Here is a 22,711-nt window from a genome sequence, read left to right on the forward strand (position 1 = left end):
TGTATCCTGTGTGAGAGTAAGTTCCAATGATGCATTAAAAGGACTGTGGTCTTCTGCATGTGCATTGTAAACATCCAGATATTCCCCTGAAAATATATGACACTGTACTTGTAACCAGCTGTGACAAAATACCGGTAACAATTGTGTGTTGATGATAACTATCATATGATGATTCTAGAAATTAGGGGCCCGAAAGTGTGATATTTTCGTGTCCCTTTTACATCTGACAGGATTTTGTAAGTTCAAAACTCATTTTCGAATTTCCAAGAGTGATGAATTGATGCAAATTACCTGCCAATAAATAGTAATAGTTTGAAATCACTTCTGGTGATATTTCCATAACAAAGGTCAGATGTAACAGGGACACAAAAATGTCACACTTTTGGACCCCTAATTTCAGGAATTACCCGTATTCAGAACCAGGAGTTGAACATTAACCTGGTTTAAGTGGATGCCATCTTGTGGTTTGAAAAGTGTCCTAATGTGCATTTCGTCACTCATTCCCACAAAATAAGATGTAAGGTAACATCATCATTTGTGGCTCATACTTGCTTATCAAAGTACTTGTAACTTATCCTGAGCAAACTCTGTAAGATTGCCATTTTCCAAAATGCTCCAAGAAGCGTACCACTGGCACGAGATTCAAATTGCCAACTTTATTCTCATTTTGTGGGAAACTGAGAACAGGTCATATCAGTGTAAAGTCTGAGCATGGTATGCAATACTTGCATTATACAGGCTTCCCACTTCCCCCTTACAATTGCAAGCCAAAAGTAACAGTTTTCTCCCAAAAGAATGTCAGAAATGTTTTTGTGTGTCATACAGTACCTTAGGATGTTATCGTTTCAAAAGTGAAGACGTCATTTCAAATTTAATTTCTCTTTTGGGTTGCATTTTTGGGGGTCGCTCAGTATAATGCACTTCGGGAGTCTCTTGAAGCAAATTAACATAATTAACTGCGTAAAAGTACGTGTAGCAGTACATCCGTAAAATGCAAACTTCATAGTCATTATATTTGTACATTTTATTCCAAGTAAACTGCAGGCTAGCACAGAATTGCTTTGTAAAAAATACTTGTAGGCAATGCTGAACATTTAAAAAATACTTCCCAAATAATTTGATATGGAAGGATGTGAACATTTGTAATTGAGTGATACATGTAGCTTGGTCCTCAGTTTTGTCATAAATTTTTTAAATGACTGAACTGAGATGGAGATGCTTTCCCATGTTCTCTTTAATATTGTGACATGTTGGAAATTTACTTTATTAACAAATGTCTGTATTTCACAAATCAACGATCTGCTCGCTAATCTATTTACCATTGTATATTTTTTTTGCATTACATTGTATCTGATTCCCAGAGTTTGAATACAGCATTTAACAATTTCAGTATCACTTCTTCCATTGTAAAATACAATTACTTAATTGTGCTAACAAATTACAAAATGTTCCAGGGCCTCTTTAACAGATTGGATCTCCTACATAACTTTTTTTAAAAATAATTTTCAGACAAAGTGGTGCACATAACAGTACTAACACTTCACAAGAGGATAGCAACATGTACGGGCCAGATGCTACACTCCCATGGAGCATGCTGTTATCAGACAAGATAATTTCACTCTTGCCTGTTTCACTTTTCTTTGACTTTCTAGCCCGAGGCGTCCCAGCAGGCTGGCACACCCTCCCCAAGGCTCGACCGCCATCTGATCCCTGCCCAACCTGCCAAGGAGGACGGCGAGAGTCAGGCACTTGGACGAATGAGTTCCGGCACCACACGAGATGTGTCTCAGCTCCTGGCGTCGGATGAGCAGTTCAGCGATCTCAGCCCCCGTAGCATGAGCCGCCTGCTCAACATTGTCTCTATCACCGGTACATGCAGAAGATTTTTGCCCATAACAGAATCCTTCAGAGTGACCCAGTTACGAGCTGAAGAGTCACTGTGAATGACCATACTGTCATACGTGTGGTTACAGAGTGTCATCAACTTGAAAACTCTTTTTGATATTTCTCTTCTGCTTCATGTAGTTTCCACTTGTTGAAATATTTAGCTTATCCTAATGCTTAGCTTAGTCAAATAATTGAATGTGGGAAATCCTAAACAATGAAATTAGTTAGATCCTCAGTTTACATCTACAAGCACTGCAATTAACTCAGTCACCAAAAAAGATTCACTTTATCAGCTTAATTGCCAATTTTAGGAGGAACTGGCGACATCTCAGTCATGATGATTGGCTTTCAGACATGCAGCCTCAGCAATAGGTGTCATTTTCATTATTGGATTTATAGATTCTAATCCATGTTTCTCTTTACCTTTCCTTTTTTTCTTTCTCTGCTTCTCACCTTGCAGGTCGTCTCCTGCGAGCCAACAACATCACTTTCCAGTGGCAGCGCCTAGCCTCCTGGGTCAATGTGACTGAGAAGTGGCCCTACAGGATGTCGCGACTGGCTGTCTACTGTCAGGATAATGAGGATGCCTTCGATGATGAACTGCCACTCAAAGTGGTCTTTGAAAGGTTGGCAATGTCTGTTTTTTTTTCAGGTGTCTTCTTTCAGTATTCTCTCTTTCCTTTCTCATTTGATTGTACATGTATTTTGTTCTGATTGACCACCTGGCAATCTTTTCTATAGCTAACAGTTACTCATGCATCGATGAGAAGTGGCTGCCTTCATAAGTCAGTGGCGTATATTTTCTCGCACGTTATTGCTTGTTTTCTCTGAAGGCATACAGTGGAATTCACCACACTGAATGAAAAACACTTTATCATGTCCTGTGATGCATCTAACACTACGACATTATGCATGGAACAGACAACAAAAGGACTCTTTCAGAATGCTGCATTTTGTGGGTGTTGAGTCCTAATGAACTTCATCTGAGCTTGCAGCATATTACTCATTAGCCCCTAAGGAAGCATTAAGCATACATACAAAGCATTTGAGACGTTATTCCCCGTATTCTTTTCTCTGTGAACAATTTTTTGTTGTTTGTGTGCAGAATCCAAGATGAGATTCCAGCCAGCAGAGAGATTGAGCCTCTGCTGGACCTGGATCAAGACAGTCGAAGTTTCCTGGTCTACCTGACCAAGCATACTCCAGTACTGACTGTGGCTGATGTCCGACGCTTTCTGCCCTGTGCTTGCCATTTAGATCCTTATCTCCGTAAACAAATCAAAGGTAAGTTGCTATTTACTATAATTCTCCATCCTTTATAATGTAGAGTAACATGGTCTAATGACACGACAGACATCTCATCCAAGTGTGCAAGCTTGAAGTGGTTGACAAAGTGGCATTCGTGGTAATATGTCGATAAGCAAGGCACTCTACCAAAGAATTTTCTCATTAGGAGTTAATTCGTATGTTTTACGTGTATTTTTTATATGGTCAAAATTCAAAAGCAGAAAGCTGTAAGAATAGCTATCAGACATTCCAGCTTATTTGGTTTTAGTGTGTTAACCCTTATTTTCATCTATCAAGATTCTTGGAAAAGTATTTATACTTGTGCAGGATTCTTTCAGGGGTGAGAAAATTACTATTTAATGAAGAACTGTTTATTCACTCAGAAATTGTTGTGGATGAATGCACATTTCATGCAGATTCCTTGGAGAGCCAAGACATGGCCGGTGCCCTGCCAAATATTTCAGCCCTGTCTCGCCCCCAGAGTTTTGGTAGTAACTTCCCCAACCAAGTATCGAGTCGGTCGTCAGTCTACTCGGCCTTGAGTGACACGCCCTCACGTCTAAGCTACCAGATGGCTGCCATCAACCCTTTCTCCAAAAAGGTGCGTCATGTTCTATTTTGAGTTGTTCCCAAAATAGTGTATGGAAAGGTGTATGGAAAGTTCTGCCGTAAAATCTGTCCTAGGAAAAGAGCTTCCCTGCATGGTGAGCACGGATATTTTACAGAATGTTTGGAAATGTCTGAAAATGGGAGCTGTTTCTTTTCACAAATCATTGATATGTTGGTTAAGGAAAAAGTATTCTCATCATTTATTTTTGCTTCCATTTTCTGTTTTTCCTCACTGTTCCCAGTCATGTCATATTATAGTTCAATATGGCCGCCCAAAATGACAGTTCGCATATAGTTTGTTGCAGTGTGACAACTGTGTCAAAGCTTGCCTTTTATTTCTATAGCATTTTTAAGACTGAATGTCCTTTTGTTTTGTTTCATCATTTTCTGTATCCAGCCTGAAATTGTTGTAATACCAGTAGTTAAGGTAATATGCAACCTTCTAGTATGTTGTATTTTTGACTGGTCAAAACCCTGCCATGGTTGCCCCCATACCCAAGTCCAGTTTGCCAAACCGTTGATGTGGAGACAAGAACTTGTTCCTTCTGTGAAGATGTATCCGTTCCAAACTGTGTGAAGCTTTTCACCCCTTCTTCTTCTTCAGCCTATGTGCTGGTGATTCTCTGTTTTAGTCCCTGTGATCCCAACTCATCTGATTGTAGGTTTCGAACCAACTTCTACCCAATTATTTTTCCATGTGTGTGGTGTTGAAGGTGTAGTAAAGGCAACAATTTTGAGAGAGATGCACACCGGTCCCATTTATTTTTCTTTTGTCCCCCCTGCAATAAATAGTCTAGATACTGATAAAATAAAAATTTTACTTTGACATTCTTTATAACTGTGAAACAACCAATTAACACAACTTACCTTGTTTGATTCCTACATCCCAACCTTTCCTGATCATTATTAAAAAATACCAACGAACACCCATTAATCTTATCTTCTCCTGTCAGATTTTGTTTTCATGTTAACATTTTTTGCATTCAAAAAAGTGACAATAAAAATATATTTCAGGACAATAAGAATGGTTCAGCTAAAATGAAATTTTGTTGATGATGCTTGTCACAAGTAGTATTTTGATTTATCTCTTTTGTTCAAGGTATAGGCTTTTACTTACAAATGTTGATGCCATTTTTCTCCTATTCAGATACCTAGTCCAGCAGTCAGTGGAACCCCAAGTCCAGGTTTTTTGACTGTCAAGGACGTGTGTGACCGTCTTCTGCAACTGGAAGGCATCGACAAGCATTCGATCCCTCGTTACCAGGCTAGGATTGCTGAGCACAATGTCAACGGACACGTCCTGCTGCAGTGTGACCTGGATGAACTCAAGGAGGTGCTCGGCATGAATTTTGGTGATTGGCAGCTGTTCCGTTCCCTGGTGATGACGATGAGAGGTCAGGCCCTGAGCTGCACCCAGTCACCCAGCATGTCCAGCAGCGACGTGCTGCAGATGGATGCCAGCCAAGGAGACAGCACAGTCAACTTGATGAACGGGGGTGCTGCCAAGAGCAACAGCATGGCCATTTCACCGCACTCACAGAACGATTACCTGAACCTCAGTTTCGAGGAGCTGCGAAAAAGCTCCCAGCATTCCTCCCAGCATTCCTCCCTGCACAACTCGCGGCTTTCTCTGGGGACATCAGTGAGCGAGTCATCCCAGGCCATCGACCAGTCGGGTACCAGCGAGGCGGAGGAGGAAAGTTCACCGAAATATGTCCAGCGGATAGACCATGCCAGTCTTCTCCGTGCTATGGATGATAAAGGTTGTGATGTAGACCGCGAAGGCATCACCCAGTTCATGGGAGTGGTGTCTGATAATGAGTACGATGAGCGGCAGGAACAGTACGAGATGTCCAATGTCATAGCACATCAGGATGTAGGTTTAACACCTGCTGAAGAAACAATACCTTCAGTGTCCTCAGGCTTGGGTTTCAGACGGAATCATTCGTTGAAATTAGAAGATGCCAATAAGCCACAGACCAATGGAATTCACCACGTAGATGGATTAATCTCAGAAAGGATTGTCCCAGGAAAACATGTCGAAATTTCTTCCACGGCAGCAAGTGGAAATGGACGGAAAACCAAAAGGCGGAGAAGCCTAAGTGAGGAAAGTGGTGAATCAGAACCTACGGAAGACCAACCCTTGTTGGATGAAAATGTGAGCGACAACAAGGAAAGTGGAAGGCATAATAATGAGGCAGAGCAAAGGAGGAGCCCAATTAAAACTGCTAAAGTTAACCTCACCATCCCGAAAACAGAGAATGGACATGAAGAAGGGAAACCTAGTCGACTATTGTATAACCCAGAACCGAACATCATCAGCCCAGACCTGAAAGCTCAGGTCGTGGAGGATGTGGAAAAGATGTTTGAGAATCTTGAAGTTGAATTGTCTCACAGGAAACAGCAGTCTCCACCATTGGAGGTCCCACCTCCCCGCGAGCCGACTCTGCCCAAACCTGCAAATGTCCGCTTTCCCAAGAGCCCCTTCAGGGGGGAGCAGCAGACACACGACTTGTCGCTGCTGGCTGGATACTCCAGCTTCACCCCAATGATGCGTGAACTCCAAAGCGTCCCTGAAACAGACGTCATGAGTACGACAACCAACTCGGACGAGGTGATGTCGACTCCTGGATCATCGGATCAGCCGCGCTACCGCCGCCCCCTGGTTCGGCAGTCCCAGTCCAGTGATCTTCTGACGCGGGACCATACCCCTCCTCCCCCTACCTCAGTGGAGGAGAAGCCGATAATGCGCAGCATCTCCCAACCAAACCGGTTCACGGATGCAGGGCTGGAACTTGCACAGCAGTCGTCCCAGCAGCGGACGTTGGACCAGAGCTTTGACGAGTTCATCATGCTGTCCTTGGAAGAGCAGCGGAAAAAGCGGACGGTGTCGGACAGGGACGAGCTGGAGAAGCCACCCAAGAACACCGGCAGGGGAGCTGCCAATCCATTCTGGAGGCAGTCTGCCCCGTCACTCGGTTCAAACTGTGAAAACAGGGACGTTTTCACAGTCAACATCGGTGATCCAGGACCAAGCAGCAGTGATCAGAAAAGGGCTGTTCTCAAGGGGAGCATGAATTTGTAGAACCAATGATCGTGGATCAAGAAACTTCCAGGTTCCGGGCTTCAGTGGTGCATCGGTGGGTTTTTGTTTTGTCTGATCCTTGAAGACACTTTTTGTGCACTCGACTTGGTACATATATCATAGTTATTGCATTGTCTGTTTGGAAGGTTTTCTAAGAGTTAGATTGTAGTTTGGACAAGAGTATACTGTGAAGTTTAAGTTTTATGAGTGTGCTTGGTCAGCACTGAAGGTATGATGAATTAAACTGGAGCCAGATACAGAGCCTCTTTTTGGTAAAAAAGCACACATCCAGGAAAACTATTGTGCAGTGGCTGTTTCCAGTGGAAATCAATAACTGATGACATAGTTGACAAGAAGTAGCTGTGCTATCTGCTTCATGCACAGATACCCACTCATTGGCAACAGAGAGAGACTAGCAGGCAACGGTGTAGCTGAATCCAGGTGGCCATGCAAAGGCAGTGCATCCCAGTGACAACTGATGGTGTGAATTTTCAGCATCACATGTGCACAAACCTATGTGCACAAACCTGTGTGCCCATGCTGTGTGTGTTTCATTAACAGGGTGTTATTGCGATGTGAAAAGCCATCAGTTGTAAATTTGGTTCCAAATACAAAGTAGTTTGACCCATGCAATTGCGGTTCCTTTTTGCCTTGTCTTTGACTGATGATTCTGCTCAGTGAATTTGGCTCCAGGATTTTTCTTGATGTTTTCCAGAGGACTTGTTGCTTTCCCCTGTGCTTGACAGTTAGTGCTTTTCTGTGCACTGTCACAGTCTGAACTAATCATAGGGAAAGTTTATACGGAAGGATTTGGTTGTCAGAGTCAATTAGTTATCCTTAAAGATGAGTGCAATCAGTATTTGTAAGTCATGCCAAAAACAGCCAAAGATAGGTTCATTTAACTTTATCAGGACGACTTCCAGAGCTTTGTCATTTTCAGCTGAACCTGTTTTTTGTAGTGTAAATTGAAACTGTGCAAATTGTAAAGCACCACTGTCTTAGTTCTGCGTGAAAAGTCTGTGTGAAATCATATTTTTCAACTTTAGACTGGGCATGTTTATGGGAGATTCTAGCATGATTTTTAATTCCCGTAATTCTTGGGGGGCGGTGTATTAGAAGTGTTAACAGAGCAAAAATTGTCGATTTTCAAAGTAAAATTCTTTCTGTTGCAAAAAATACGTTGTTGGCTGTCAGGGAGGCCATCTTTAGTCACATGATAGTGATACTGATATAAAAAAAAATGGATGAACCAGAGACCAATTTCATGGACTTCCTCAAGAAATGCTGTCCAGCAGAATTTTCTAAATGGTGCTGACATGAAGCATTTTTTACAGTCTGGACATGTAGATGATGTATTCACACTGCTGTGGTTGCTTCACTATTTCAGCTCAGTTTTGCATCTGAGGCAAGCATGATTTTTGGCTGTGCATTCTCTGTATCAGTTCCTGTGGAGGAATGATGGTTCAGTTAGAAATTAATTCCTTAGAGCTCTGCCGTGAAATTGGGTCTTGAATTGTACCTAGTAATAATTGGTCAATAAATGTGTAGATTATCACAGAAATATTATATTTGTGAGTCATTGAAGAAAGGGAAATAATAGCTATACACCTCAAGTGCTGAAAGAAATGAGACAAAAATACTGTAAAAACTGTCAAAATTATTTCTGTGAGGTCAGAAGTTTTTTTTTGTCATGCAGCAGAATATTTCTCTGTTTGGATTAGGGTGCAAGTGAGTGAAGTTAAGAATGAAGTTTGTGTTCAAAACAGAGTGGTGTTTGCATGATATTATATCTACATTGTATATGATTGGTGTGGTCATAGGGGACCATACAAAGATGGCTTTCTGGTTGTTGATAAGACTGGCTGCTCTGTGAAAAGGAAATGGCGCAGCAGATTGCTATAAACCTTAATGTAAGTTTGCTCTGGATAACAATGGTTTAGCTGGCACCCTTTTCTATCAATATTTTTTTCAAAAGTTAAATAATTCTGTTTATATCTTTTTTACACTGTGGGTATCAGTTGTACTTGTCCCCAGACTTGAAATAGAAGATTTTAGCTGAAATGTCCTCATGAATGCGCTTTGAAAGCTTTTATGTTCAATGCATAGATGATAGCACTCTGTGAAGTACTCTCAGTATTCAGTGGATATCAACAGTTACCTTCCATCTTGAAATAATGATGTGATAACAAGTATGCTCCCAGCCTTACTCAGAGTATGCTCTTTCTTACCCAAGGGTGGTACTCTTGCCATTTGTGTGCTCAGTATTACACTTTTGTTAACACGAGTAACTCGCTCGGATGCAGCGACAGAAACGGGCATTTAACCATTGGCTCAGTCTCTCCTGAGTAAAGGGCCCTCAGTCTGGTGACGTAAACCATGTGTTTAATGTGCCACAAATAGCATCTCTTGCCTTGGAGAACCTGACTCTAGATGGCTGCACTGCGACAAAGCTGGGGACGACATCCATGGTGCAGGGCATTAGTTAAGCTGTCACTGTTTGCCAGTCAGATTGTATACTTAGCAAAAATCAGCAGAGAATCGGTCACAAGAAATGATGGTTTCACATCTTACTTTGGCTGATTTTCATTGTTAAGCAGGTTGGTTGGTACAAATTGGTTTTTCCCCCATTCCATTCCCCAATGTGGATTTACTCCTTTTTCAAGGAAAAAGCTTGCTGAGAACCGGTGGATAATATTTTTCTCAAGTTGACACCACAAGAGTTGTAAGGCTGTTGAAATGACAGCGTCTCGCAGAGATGTTGAAGTATCCTGGTCATTGGATACTAGCCTTGCCCCATGTACATATGCAAGTCTTGCCCCATATATCCCACCTTTGTTTTCCTATTGGATGCGATAATTAGGCTTCACAAAATTGCATCCCATTTTCCCATCTTTAATGAGTGATGGCAAATGCCTTTGTGATTTGGTCATCTTAATCACAGTTATGGGATTGACAAGTTATTTGCAAGGGTGACAGATTATTCGTCAGCATCCTTCCATTTTTGTCAACATTTGGGTTTCATTGAAATCAGGAGTGATTTTAAATTTTATGTGAATCATTTAATTTTGTCAACTTCTTATTGTAACCTTTTTATTTGTAAATTTCCTGTTTTGCCTTTTATTTATTTTGAACAAACCAAATGATTTTGGTTGACAGTATTTTGAAAATATCTTAAATATTGAGTTATTGAAATGGAAAGGAATGACCCCAATTTGGATAGTGTACATTTACATTTTCAAGGAAAAATGTATGTCAATAACAAAGTGATATTTTGTACTGATTGTTAAAACTGTGAGAGAAATTTGTATTAGAAATGTTTGATGAATAGTTTTCAAGTATCTGCAGGCAATGTATGCAAATCACCCTTTTTATCAAAGTAGAATTTGGGAGATGTTTTTGATGCTGTTTATTTAAATGTCATATTTTCTTCATCACACATTTCCAGTTGGAAAATCAATTTTCAGGGCTCAGCAGAGACCCTCCTTTTTCTTTCTTTCCTTTCTGTTCAGTTTTCTTTTGTAGAAAGGATGACTGTGAGTTGGAATACACTTCTTGAGCAATCTGAAGGAAATGAAGACGTGAAATGAAATTGCATTGGATAAGTTAGCAGTGAAACATACCAGTTTTCATCATTCCGATTTGAGTTGGAAATACCAGAGCGTATGGAAGTTGTAATCATTTCCACTTCAGTTTAGGCAAACGCCAGTAATTTTCAACCATTTTGCATGTCAAATCTGAAGTCGTGTTACTTTGGAAAAGTAATGGACATTGTTCCAGTGGAATTGGAAGGCTCATGGACAATATCATCTACTGCATCCATGGATGTACATGTACATATAGTTTTGCCTCATTACTGTTGGTGTTGAACATTGCATAACTAGCAAATCTTTAACCCCCCCCCCAAAAAAACAGTTCATCAGTTGTATTACACTTCTGCCGTTTTGTGTTGGCAGTGCAGGAAATTGTCAAAAAAATTGAATGGGTCTTTCAGAGCTGACTTGACGAGATCAATCGTATATTGTAGTTTTAACATGTTCATGTTGTGCATTACAGTTGGAGATAATAATGGTTAGCAATATATTTGTTTTGAATTATTGACAATAAACAAAAGACCTAAATTTGTATTTAATCTATCATAAGAAACACCTGGTTTGTTTCTGTAAAACTTGCAATTATGGGTTTTAAGTATTGGCTGCAGACATTGCTCATAAATGGATATATTGGATAGATAGCATTCATGTATTATATACCATATATGAATATCACCTTATATATACCGGTAGTGTTCATATATTATATACCATAAATGAACATCACCTGTTTAAAATTGTTTAAGCAGCCAGCAGTAACTGATTCACCACATTTAACAAGTCAACATAGATACTTTAACTCATTGACATTTTGTTTGAATTGTTAACCAATCGTCACATTTTTATTACCTTTACACTGAGTGCATTCTGAATAATGGCAAGGTGTGATGTCTGGATCATACATGAATATACATTAGAACCGACAATTACACTGCAATCAAGTGCTTATAAAAAATATGCAACATTTTGAAATTTACAGCAATGTACAGACTCAACAGTATCTACACCTTCTTACAAATTATTTTCCAAAGTGTCAAGAAAAGGCACAAAAAGTGTTGATAAATGATCACAGCTGGACAACTGCTGAATTTTCTCCTTTTCAAAAACACAGTATCCCAAATGTTGCACTTCCTTTATTCACTTAACGTATTCAGCCTGAAGTGTTTTGCATTTTTTACCACAACAAAGAAACAGAAACAAATACTGGGATGTTACATGCAGCCTGACTACACTCAGTACAAGCTACATGTACATTTCATGCAAATACAGCTTGAGGGTGAAGACAATATCAACATTGAGGGCGCTTTCAAGAACTGTTAGTCAGACACAAAGCAGGTGGTTAGAAAAAGTACATCAGGTGAGTTTTTAAGGCCTGTGTCAGGACCAAATTTCTTTCGTTTTTTTCAAACCTTGATAAGTTCCTTCCAATTACTATAGTGCACTGCTACCACACTATAATGATTTCTTCCCCAACCGGAGTTGTGGGACTTGCTGGTAACAGGTTTTGGACTTGCAGTGAATTCAAGGCTTTGACCATCTGCATGTATGGACAAGTGAGTATCTACCCCTGGAAAGTCTCCAGGAAACAAGACCAAGACTTGGGAAAAAAATGCAAAAAAAATGACTGGCTGTGCCATTATTTTTGAACAGAGATTTAGGTCAAAAAAATTGTTCTTGTCCTGAACAGTTTTTGTAGCAGAGAGGTGGGCCCGCTTTTTCATGTTCGATTGTCCACTTGCACCAGTTATATATTGCTTTTGCAGTTGTAATTTCTCACAGAACAATCTCTTCCTCAAACCTCATTATGATGACTGACCTTGAAACATCAATCAAACCATACAAACTGCATCATATTTCCATCAAATCAAACAAACATTCATACACAAGTACTCGGTAAAAGTATAACAGGATTTGGGAAACATACATGTAAATATCTCTGAAACTTATTGCTCATCCACTTGATATCCTTCCAAATAACAATTCCCACATACTTCCCAACACTGAATATTACAAAAGAGCTAATGCCTTGCCAAGTATTCTCAGCTGTATATTTACACTGCATTTTTTGTGTAAAATATTTTAGGGAATCCTTCCCTTGTTGGTGCAATCTAAATTTGGTATGTTTAATTGATAATGCTGCAGTTAAAAAACAAATCTTTAACAGTACAGGCTCAGAAAACTTCGCAACTCCACAGGTGACAGCATGGTGGAACAGTCTCATGGTGGAACATCGGGTGCTCTAAGGTCTGATCCCATCAGGAAAACTAGAAGAGTAATATTCCCATTTAGAACAGAAAATGGTCCAAACGATCCACATTGGTCACACGACCAAACAAGTTTCTTCAGCCTCAAATCAACCCACTCTTTCAGACTTTTAAACACGGTCATTTAAAGCATTTTGGAATGTTAATCAAGGCAATACAAAATTGCAAGAAATTCATTGTGTTGGTAAAGGGTCTGGTTCTTTCACCGTTTGGCAGTGACCACCTAGATCGCTGGCATGGGGCATTGGTGACTGCTCAACACTGCTGCTGCTGGTGGTACTGAAGAGAAAGCAGTACATCACAAGGCACAGTAGAAGGACTAGTTGGAATAGCACCAGACGTAGGACTTTGGTCACGCTGTCTGTGACTGTAGCAACCTGCTGTGCCAGGCGATCAACCTATGGGAAAACACGCCACAAAAAGTGTTCATCCCTTCCAAAGATAGTCAGGGTTTTTAGTTGCAACTATTTGTAATTTTTAGTTCAATAGCCCTAGCAGTCTCAAATGTATACTTTGGGTTACCAGGTATCACATGCTTTGAGAACACCGTCACGTAAGCCAGCAAATTGTAATTATGGAATTTAAAGCATTTAAAACAATGGATTTTCTGATAAGTCTCAAAGTATATTATTCAATACTAAAGCAGTGTGCAACAAGGCAGTCAGTAGTGTGTACTTTAATCAAAGACGCAATTCTGATAACCATCCAATACAGACTACTGTCTCAACAAAAGCTTCGTCTGAATCTGTTGTTTGGTGTTATGGCTACACCTTCTCCAATGGAAATTTGCACTAATGCTCTGGCAATAGTCCTAGCAACAACTCCGGAAGGCTGTTTCAGATATGGCCAAAGCTTCAGAGGTCAGTGTTGTGGCCTTACAATTGACCAACCCTCACCCTCCAAAATTTTTGTAATTCAGCCAGGAGGATTTCGGTCACTTAAGCTCCAACACTGCTGATTTGCCTTGGGCTCCATGTATCTAGGCAGTCACTGAATTGGATTCAGGAGAACATCAAGTCTTCAGTTTTGTACCTTGTTTTTCAAAGCTTTCATGTCCTGTTTCAGCTCAGCCATGACAATCTCTGGTTTCTTTGAAGCTTGGTACACACATCTAACCCTGAAAGGCAATTTCAACATGAGTCAGCAGTATACAATTCAGTTACCCCTGAAGGGCTTCTATGCACAACATCACCTCGGCAGTGCCAAAGACAACGGGTGGGCTGACCACAGATGGCCACTGGTACCCTGCCTACCACACCCATGCCTCACAGATCCTAAGAGTTAGTGCACATTCACACGAAAAGTAGTCAAATGGATTCTGTGGCATTTGCACGTGAACCACTGCGTCCATGTGGTGCATTGGCCCACAGGGTGTCAAAGTAGCCTATCTTGTTCATTGATGCCACTCCGAGCAAATAAAAGGAGTCTTAGTAATATTCATTTACTGGCTTAATTTTTATTTGACATCTGGTGACATTCAAGCCGTTCCATTCCAATGATTCAGACTCCTGATCAAGTCTTCACAAGTCAGTGACAAGTAATCCAATTTCAAGTCATGTGACTTTTAAATGGATTGGGTCAAAGACAATTTGTTGTCTTTAAGTCCACATTAAGAACACCGTAAGCATTGAAACAAAACTATCCACAAGTAGCTACGTATTGTGTACATTTTGTGTAGCTTGCTGGGCACACCAGGTCACATGACTATGGCCCCCTACCTGTGTTCCACTGCCTCGTCCTTGTCCACCCTCTTCCAGAACTCGGTCAGCTCAGCTGGGGTCCGCAAAACTTCCATCAGCTCGGTTGATATCACCAGGAATTTGTCTCGTGACACTGACTCCTTGTCCCCCGACAGCAGTGTAATTGTGACATTGATGGAAGCACCTGGGTTGATGGGACCTGCGCTGGGTCGGACTTTGTACCTGTCCGGAGTCGTGGTTTTTATCTGCAAACGAACCCCAAGACAAGAATCTTCTTTAGTGTATTAATCTGTCTTGGTCTTCCTCCTCCCAGTAATGTATATTCAGTTTATATTTCACAACTTGCTAACAATCCATTTTAGTAGCAGATGTAATCTTTTGAGGTATTTCACTCAAGAGTCCTCTCAAACAGGATAAATGCCAACGCCCAACATGAGGTTTCACTTTGATCAGGAGTAAACTTTGTTTTGTTTGGCAGAAAGGAATTCCAACTATGTACGGCAAATCCTAGTTTGTATCTGTCTTTTATCACTCGTAACTGAACACGGCCATATGGTTTCAAATTCATCAATTCAAGCCAGTGGTCTAACCTGTCAGGACTGTACCCAAGGATGATCTATGTCCATGTATATCTGCGTTACCTTGTATGCTACTCTATGTCTAGTGGTGTTGGTTAGACTCATGAGTTGGGAAGGTTCAAAGTCAGAGGGTTCCGAGGGCTCTTCAAACGTCAGTTCCGTGCCTGGTCTATAAAGTAAGAATCAATTGGAATGTTCTGAATTGAGATATCACAAAGCACTTACATGTATGAATATGAACCTGAGTTCTCTGAATTGGAAAATCCGGTCGAAAATAAAAATACACACCACTTTAATACGTAGCAGAGTCAAAACACTTCACCAGCTAAATTCAAGATTGCATATAGGCAGTAAATGAGAGCCTGTGCATAGTTTTCAAAATCCCTGATCAACCTAACACTGCCAAATCCACCAAAATCCTGCCAAATCCACCAAAATCCTGCATATTTTGGCATGGCTGTGATAGATTCACCACTGCCACCAGCCTCCATTACTTTCCACAGGGCTTGCTATATATCAAGGAACAAAGACTTTGCGAAGTATTTTACACTAGATCTTGGCAGATTCGTGACATCTGGACGAAAAGCATGCCGAGTGACTCAGGTAAGTAAGCAGTTACAGATGTTCCTCTTTACTTGCAGACTATTCCAGTTTTAGTTCATTTACTGTGTAACTCACCTGATTGTCAGGAGAGGACCCTTGTGAATATTCAATTTCTGTTTCTTAGACGTTCTCCTCAACTTTACATGAACAAAACAAACAACAGCATGATGAATAATACAGCAGAAACTTGAATATTAGACAAGACTATGTATAATAAACAAAACTGTTTAAAAGTGAGGAACATTATTCCAAATAAAGCCACAACCATGTACCACAAACTAAGTAAGTGTTTCTTCAACTGAATAATAAAGAAATATATTTTGTTCACATGCCATGGAAAAAGCGATCCATTAACCCTAACCCTCCTCAATCCTTCACCTGTTGGAGGATGGAGGAGGGTTAGGGTTAATGAACTGTTTTGAGTAATTTTGAATTGAATGATCAAATTTCTTTACCATGGATTTGATACCGTTTCTACTGAACTGTAATTTCATATTGTGTCAGGTAGAACAAATTCTCATGCTTGAGTAAAACGAGCAGAAAATCAGTCTTTTCTAATTTTCTGCATTTAATCTTAGAAAGTTTTGTTTATTGTGGAAAAGTCTCCAGTCCAGACAACCACTCCCAAACAAAATGCAAACTTTTCATCAAATCTCTGCATTCAAAGGACCTTAACCATACTGGTCGCACTTTGTTTAAATGCTTGCTTTCCTGTTGGGGCCTGACAGTTCATGTCCCAAAACATCACTACAGGCCAGTACACATGTAAACAAAACTTCACAACATTTATGTTTAAGGTTTATGCCAAACTGTCCTGAACATAAAACAGAAGGCTTATAGAAAACCCTGTTAATACATGTTGGTTGCTATCGGTTGATCTATACGATCAGTTGATCTGTGTACAATCAGTCGATTTTACTGCATGACTTGTTGATAATCCTGCTGTCAACCAATCACCTTCCCTTTCTAAATCACAGTTGTGGAAGAATGTTTAAACACAACAAAGTGCAGTTAGAAAATTTATAAAAGGTTGACCGATTGCATGTATCAAGCAGGTCATACACAGATGCCCAACATATACATTTTAATAACAGAATAAGCTAACCATTTGTCTTTTGGTTAGAGCATCAACCTCGCCTGCCATGCCCAGCTGTTGCTTGGGGGTCTCTGGAGCAAAGTGAACCCTCTTGGGCTTCTGGCTGGGGGAGCTGGGGGGTGAGGGCTCTGGGGTCTTGTCCTCTATCCGTGACACATCCCCATTAGGGATTGAGAGCAGGCTCTCATTCTGAAGGTCCCTGTCCTCCATCTCATACAGGACTTCTTTCTCCTCTTCAGGGAGAGGCCACGCCCATTCCCAAGTGTCCTGTCAGAAAAAGATCACTAATTTCAACCAGTAATGCCCACTCACTCATGTCTGGAACTAATGATTACACCTCACACACAGATTCCGCATCCTGATTGGCCACGAGCTAGTCACATGGCATTCGCCCTTTTGAAATCTTCCTATGCAGTGTAAAAAAACATACCGATGACAGCCAAAGCACTCTACCCATCTATCTACCCACTCTACCAAAGTATTATACACACAATGACTGGTACCGTATGCACATACAGAATGTTTCACTGATCACCTCAGGAGGTTAATATTAATACACTACTTGATGGAGTCTTTTTTTGGTTACTACAATACAACTGTTGTCAAATGACCTAAAGACAGCACAAACAACACCACAGTTATGTGCACAATTTGATTCCTAAAAAACCTCCACAAATCGGCCCTCATTATGGAAATCCTCTGGGCATAGTGCCATACACAGGGTTGCTAAAAAAGTTGAGGGGATCATAACATACCGTGCCTCCCATGTACAGTGGAAGTTGTTCTGGTGTGATGAAGTCATGGATAGCGGGCCCTCTGACGAACTTGATGTGTTCTCTTGATTCCTGTGACAGCAGTTTCTCAATGACCTTCCAAATTGCTAGGAAAAAAACAGGCTTTTATTTCAACTTTTGTATGCAAGTATAAAAGAATTACATGTGTTAGGTTCAGAAAAGTCCTGTGAGACAAATGAATGGAGGTTGTGTAAATTTCTAAGATCACTGGTTCTACCAAAATGAATTTTACCAAAAATACCTTTTTAATGAATGAAATGATGCACACTTACCATTTAGAACCCAATGCATATCGTAGACCAGCATAATTCCTAAAACCAGAAAAATCAATGTTTAAAATAAGTTAGAAATTGTAGAGAGAGAACTTTCCTATCATTTAGAGGAAAAAAAATGTTGAATTATTCCATGATGACTTCTGTTGATGTATGAAGAACGTATTAATTCTGAAAGATCTATTTGGGAGAGGGGGCATTTTTTAAAACATTATGAGTCAGGATTACACAAAAGTGTGGCAGGTGTTACAAAGCATCTTACCGACAAGCGCAGGGAAGTACAACTCAAAGCAAGTAATCATGAATTTAACCACGTCCATATCCTGAAAGACAAAGATGAAGATTGGTTACACTGACACAAAAGGATCTCTCCCATGAAAATGGTTTGGAATTCGATACAAATGATGAAGATGAAGATTGGTTACACTGACACAAAAGGATCTCTCCCATTACAATGTTTTGGAATTCGATACAAATTATCATCCGTACAATACTTAATGTTAATTTATATTTTAATATAATAATTAAAATACTTATTTAACTAGTTTATAATTATACAATAATTCTGTTTAAATGATGGCATAATTCACATAAGTCTCAGACTAATTTGATTATTTTAAATTTATTTTAAATTTCCAACCAGGATATCAATGGTAAGTGTCCCTTTTTTCCTAGGCTGATCAACTGAAATTTAAATATCTAACTCTTGGCAAAAATAAGATGTGAAGCCATGTATGAATATTCTCTTTTGTGAAGAAATGTGGTTCTGATAAGAATTACTGCTTTGGGATCAGCATTTTAACCATGCTCTAGTCATCTACAGGTTGTCGTGTTCATAGCCGGACCTACCATGTTAGCCATTCCAGCATTGGTCATATCCATCAGTATCACTACATCTTCTCCCATTGCCTCACTCTCCATCTTGTTCAGCCAGAAGGCGATGTACTGTTTCACTGCATAGGCCTTGGATGAGTCCTTCCTGTGCATGCATGTTCTGAACCACACTTAGAAAAGAACAATTTTAAAAAAGAGTTGTGAATTCCAGGCAGGGAGGGCAGATGGCCATGTGCTATCATCTTTACATGAACCAAGGGACAAGGGACTGAAGTGAGACTACACAGTGTGCTTTGATAGATTTGACCCCTTATTATGGTTGATTACTTTAAATACTGGAGGAGCAGGATACTTTCAAATCACGATGTATCACAAAAGTAGATCCAAATCCATTCTCATATAATTGCTCAATAACCACGGTGTTGAGTGGAATGTTAATGAGGTATGCGCAGGTGTTCATTTTGGTAATCAAACACTGTTTTATCCATACCTATTCGTCTGCCAATCTTGCACTTGTTGTGGGCATAAAACGCACCATAACTCAGCACCTCTTCATCAAAACTGTCAAAGGTTAAATCTGCAAAACAAAAAAAGGAATATGAACATGAAAATTAGAATGTTCTAAGATTGCAATAAAACTTTAGGGTCATTCCATAAAAAGAACAGGTTTACCTGGGCAGCGGGGGGGGGGAGCTTACTAACATCTGCCAGCATCCTTTCAGTCTTATTGAGGTTAGCTCAATAAGACATTCACATACATGTACGTGTAGTTCACAGTCAGTTTGCACCAACTTATGCATTACCATAAGCATTCACTTAATGTCAGTCACTGAGTGGCAGATGGAACTGGTCATCAGGGCGTACAGAAACAAATCTGGGCACATCATCAGATCACAACAGGCAGACCTCTGTCAATGGTAGAGGCCCTGTAAAGCTAGAGTCTGTTTATACTTCTACTATTGCCGACAAAGTGCTTTGGCAACCATAGGATCTGTGGGACGTTCAGGAACCTCACCACTGCATTTGTCCACATCTTTCCATTGTAACTTGGCCACTCAGATTAGAAATTGTCTGAGTTGGGTCACTGCCTATATTTGTTGGGTGGAAATGGAGGCACTCAAGATATTTGGACTTAACGTCATTTTAAACATTAGGAAAAAATTACAAAAAAAACTCAGGCAAATACTTGTACGCACTGGATGACAGTAAAATTCTAAGGATTAATTTACTTGGGCTGTACACTTGCAATGTCAATAAACCACTCAGTATCCAAGGTTCAGGCCAAAGCCTACTACGTAAATATTTGTAGTTATTTGGACTTCCTAAATTTGCACTGTTATGAACTCCAGGAAATCCTGTTGACAGTAACCTTCCCTCACAAATCTCACACACTATGACTACCATCAGCATTTCTTTCAAGCCCTAGGGAACTTACCGTTCAGTCCAAACTGTTTTCTCCACTTGAATACTGTGTTGACCTTTTCTCCTGTGAGCTTGAAGTCCATCTTGGCAATCATCAGGAATTTGTGGACATACTTGTCGCTGGTGCGGAGCTTCTCAACATCCCTGGGATCGTAGGCCTCATTGTGTCCATCTTGATGATTCCAAAAAGGGAAGAGAACTAAATCAAAATCTCTGTTTGCGAATGACTGTTACTTCACAGAATATGAGTCGAGATGAGTCTGCATTTTCTACCAAACCCAGAAGGATTCAAGCTAAAGTGCATGCAAAATGCTGTCCAGCCCACTTTTGGGGTAAAATCAACCGTGGTCAAAACAACTACTGATTAAAACTATTTCCACCCATATAATGCATCCAAATATGCACAAGCTGGGCAAATGGATTTAATGACACATCATCAAATATTTCAAAATGATCTTATACACTGTATCTAAAATGGATAGAGCATAAAGATGTACCATTTCTTTCAAGACAGAGGTTTGAGCATTAATTTGCATATGTGTGTACCTTAGTGCACTGTCCCTTACACCTGTTCAGACTGATGTACATACCAGCGTTGCACTGAATCAAATTGCATAAAATTTTATTAAGAGCATCTTGAGTTGATCCAAACTGATTTTGGTTGTACATGTGCAAGCTGAATTCAAGTTCATATAACTCTCTTCTCCATGTGTCATTACTTGGCATATTTTTTGCAAGCGTAAATAAGTACAATATTTAGCCCTTGAAGTCAAATTTCTAGATTGCCCACAGCTGAACAAACCTTCAGTGTACTGTTCTAAGAATTCTGTTCTGAAACGAGCTACCATATCCACATCAAGCTGTGAAACAGAAAACACCAAAATTGATCTCATTAAAACATGGAATACATGGCCAATAACTGAAAGAGTAGCATAACAAAGCAAGTAATTTGAATTCCAAGGGACAAGAAGTACGGAAATGAGAGGGACATCATTGAAAGATCAAGTTATGCACTGTGAACCATTTCAGCATTTAACTTGGTTGCGATTGGAGTTGAGCTTATTATTCCTTTTATTGTTTTAAAATGGAATCCCACAATACAGACTAAGACCTATTCCATCTCATCATGACCATGCATTCACATTTCACAGTGACAATGTGAGCATGGAACCGGACGAACATTGATGTGGAAAACTTTTTTTGGTCCCTCACAGCGCAACGTGTTCAATGATCAAGCCAGTGTAACCCACTCTCAGAATTTCAGAAAGTTGACTGGAGAATGCAAATAGGCATCATCATCCACATCTCACAATAATGTTGTATTGTCAGTCATTTCAGTGCATCTTGTATTCCATGATGGAAATCTGTCATCATGAATTATAAAGATAAAGCAATTGTTCATAGGTGAAATTATCGACAGATCATACAGCAAAATTGAAAGATTGTGCAGAGATTAACCAATCATGCCATACTTTCTTGACCTCATTTTTACCAACTTGAATGGCCCATATTTACAGATAAGTCTACTTCCAATTCCTGAAGTAGACTTACTAAGCAGGTCTAACCCGGTAAGGAAATAAAAGTGGAGAAAATGTTCATTATTTTCATGGGTTGGAAGGAACAAAATAAATGACATCTTCCGGGGAAACCCCACCCGTGAAAGCACAGACAAAGAAAATGAATAACATTGGGCCTAATGTTAATATTAATAATAGCTTGAATAGATTAGCCCAGGTTGGACATTGTCTTCATTTGCACTTAGTCGCGATGCAATGTAGATGATGTCCACTGGGCTAGGGCCTAGGGGTGCATTCCACTAAATTGTTGGATTTCTGCATGCAAGCTCATTAATATTTTGTGATCCCTCAGGGCTTTTCAATGAGACATGCTATGAATATGACATGCATGAGGGATTATAAAGATCTTTCTATAAATCACAAATTTGGGACTAGTAATTTCTAATTCGGGTTATTTCTTTCACAAAAAGCCCCAGCCTGTGGATCTATTTTGGGTAGAGGTGGGCAGCTACATTCAGAGCTGAACGTACAGTTTAACTACTATTCTGATGGTATCTTCGGGGATAAGCCTAACCCATGTAGGCCCCTAATAAAAAAAATTGCGAGGGTCCCAGTGTCCTAACCTTGATAAAATTGAATTTTGAAAACAAAAAATGATCTTCTGGCCATAATCTTGAATTTCCAATGAAAAACTGGAGGCAAACCTTTTCCCGAGAGTCAACTGGCGGCATTATTTCGGCCCGATTTTGAACATTTTTCTATCGGCGCGTATTTATTTGCTGCAGTGGCAGTACCGTAAACATGCCTAACCAGTAACCTGCTGCTAGTGCTACATACATAGGGCATACATGTACATGTACGTCATTGTCATCATGGATGGGCTTTGGTTGGATTGAGCTGACAAACAATTGTTCTCGTTACTTACGAGAGGCCTTGGTGGTGGCATTTTGGTGGAGCTTTATTGGTTTCGTCGCTGGGATTAAAAACGCAAGTCGAAATCAACCGATCTATTTTAAACACGAGTTAAAAGTGGTTCATTTGTCAGCCGCATTTGTCACAATCTTCAGTATCACACAACAGGCATATTGACCTTCAACCTTTCAACTCTTTTCATACAATCCTTCCTCTTCATACATGTATATATAGGCGTACGTAAATTACATGTTTTTTTTC

General features: G+C 40.0%; 2 protein-coding genes across 13 annotated transcripts in view; one reads left to right on the plus strand and one right to left on the minus strand.

The window, feature by feature from the left end:
- Window positions 1-11,001, plus strand: part of kidins220 (kinase D interacting substrate 220) — an 89,881-nt gene extending 78,880 nt beyond the window's left edge. For all 12 annotated transcript variants that reach the window (XM_022254440.2, XM_022254442.2, XM_022254441.2 and 9 more), the window contains 5 exons: window positions 1,653-1,869; window positions 2,348-2,513; window positions 2,993-3,171; window positions 3,591-3,775; window positions 4,931-11,001. In XM_022254440.2, coding sequence (XP_022110132.2) covers window positions 1,653-1,869; window positions 2,348-2,513; window positions 2,993-3,171; window positions 3,591-3,775; window positions 4,931-6,868 — 2,685 coding nt within the window. In that variant the 3' untranslated portion in view covers window positions 6,869-11,001. The remainder of the gene's footprint in view (window positions 1-1,652; window positions 1,870-2,347; window positions 2,514-2,992; window positions 3,172-3,590; window positions 3,776-4,930) is intronic.
- Window positions 11,002-11,267: 266 nt separating this feature from the next.
- On the minus strand, window positions 11,268-22,645 carry mospd2 (motile sperm domain containing 2). The gene is made up of 14 exons (XM_022254445.2): window positions 22,464-22,645; window positions 20,824-20,881; window positions 20,035-20,193; window positions 19,090-19,176; window positions 18,615-18,769; window positions 18,028-18,088; window positions 17,766-17,804; window positions 17,455-17,579; window positions 16,709-16,966; window positions 15,679-15,740; window positions 15,064-15,169; window positions 14,441-14,667; window positions 13,755-13,839; window positions 11,268-13,120 (listed from the first exon to the last, which is right to left on the minus strand). Exons 1-14 carry the CDS (start codon window positions 22,482-22,484, stop codon window positions 12,896-12,898), a joined length of 1,668 nt encoding a protein of 555 aa, XP_022110137.2. The 5' UTR covers window positions 22,485-22,645; the 3' UTR covers window positions 11,268-12,895.
- Window positions 22,646-22,711: the final 66 nt, after the last annotated feature.

Source organism: Acanthaster planci, linkage group LG02, assembly GCF_054643075.1.
Source record: "Acanthaster planci isolate LZ-2023a linkage group LG02, COTS_SCS, whole genome shotgun sequence".
NCBI lineage: Eukaryota > Metazoa > Echinodermata > Asteroidea > Valvatida > Acanthasteridae > Acanthaster > Acanthaster planci.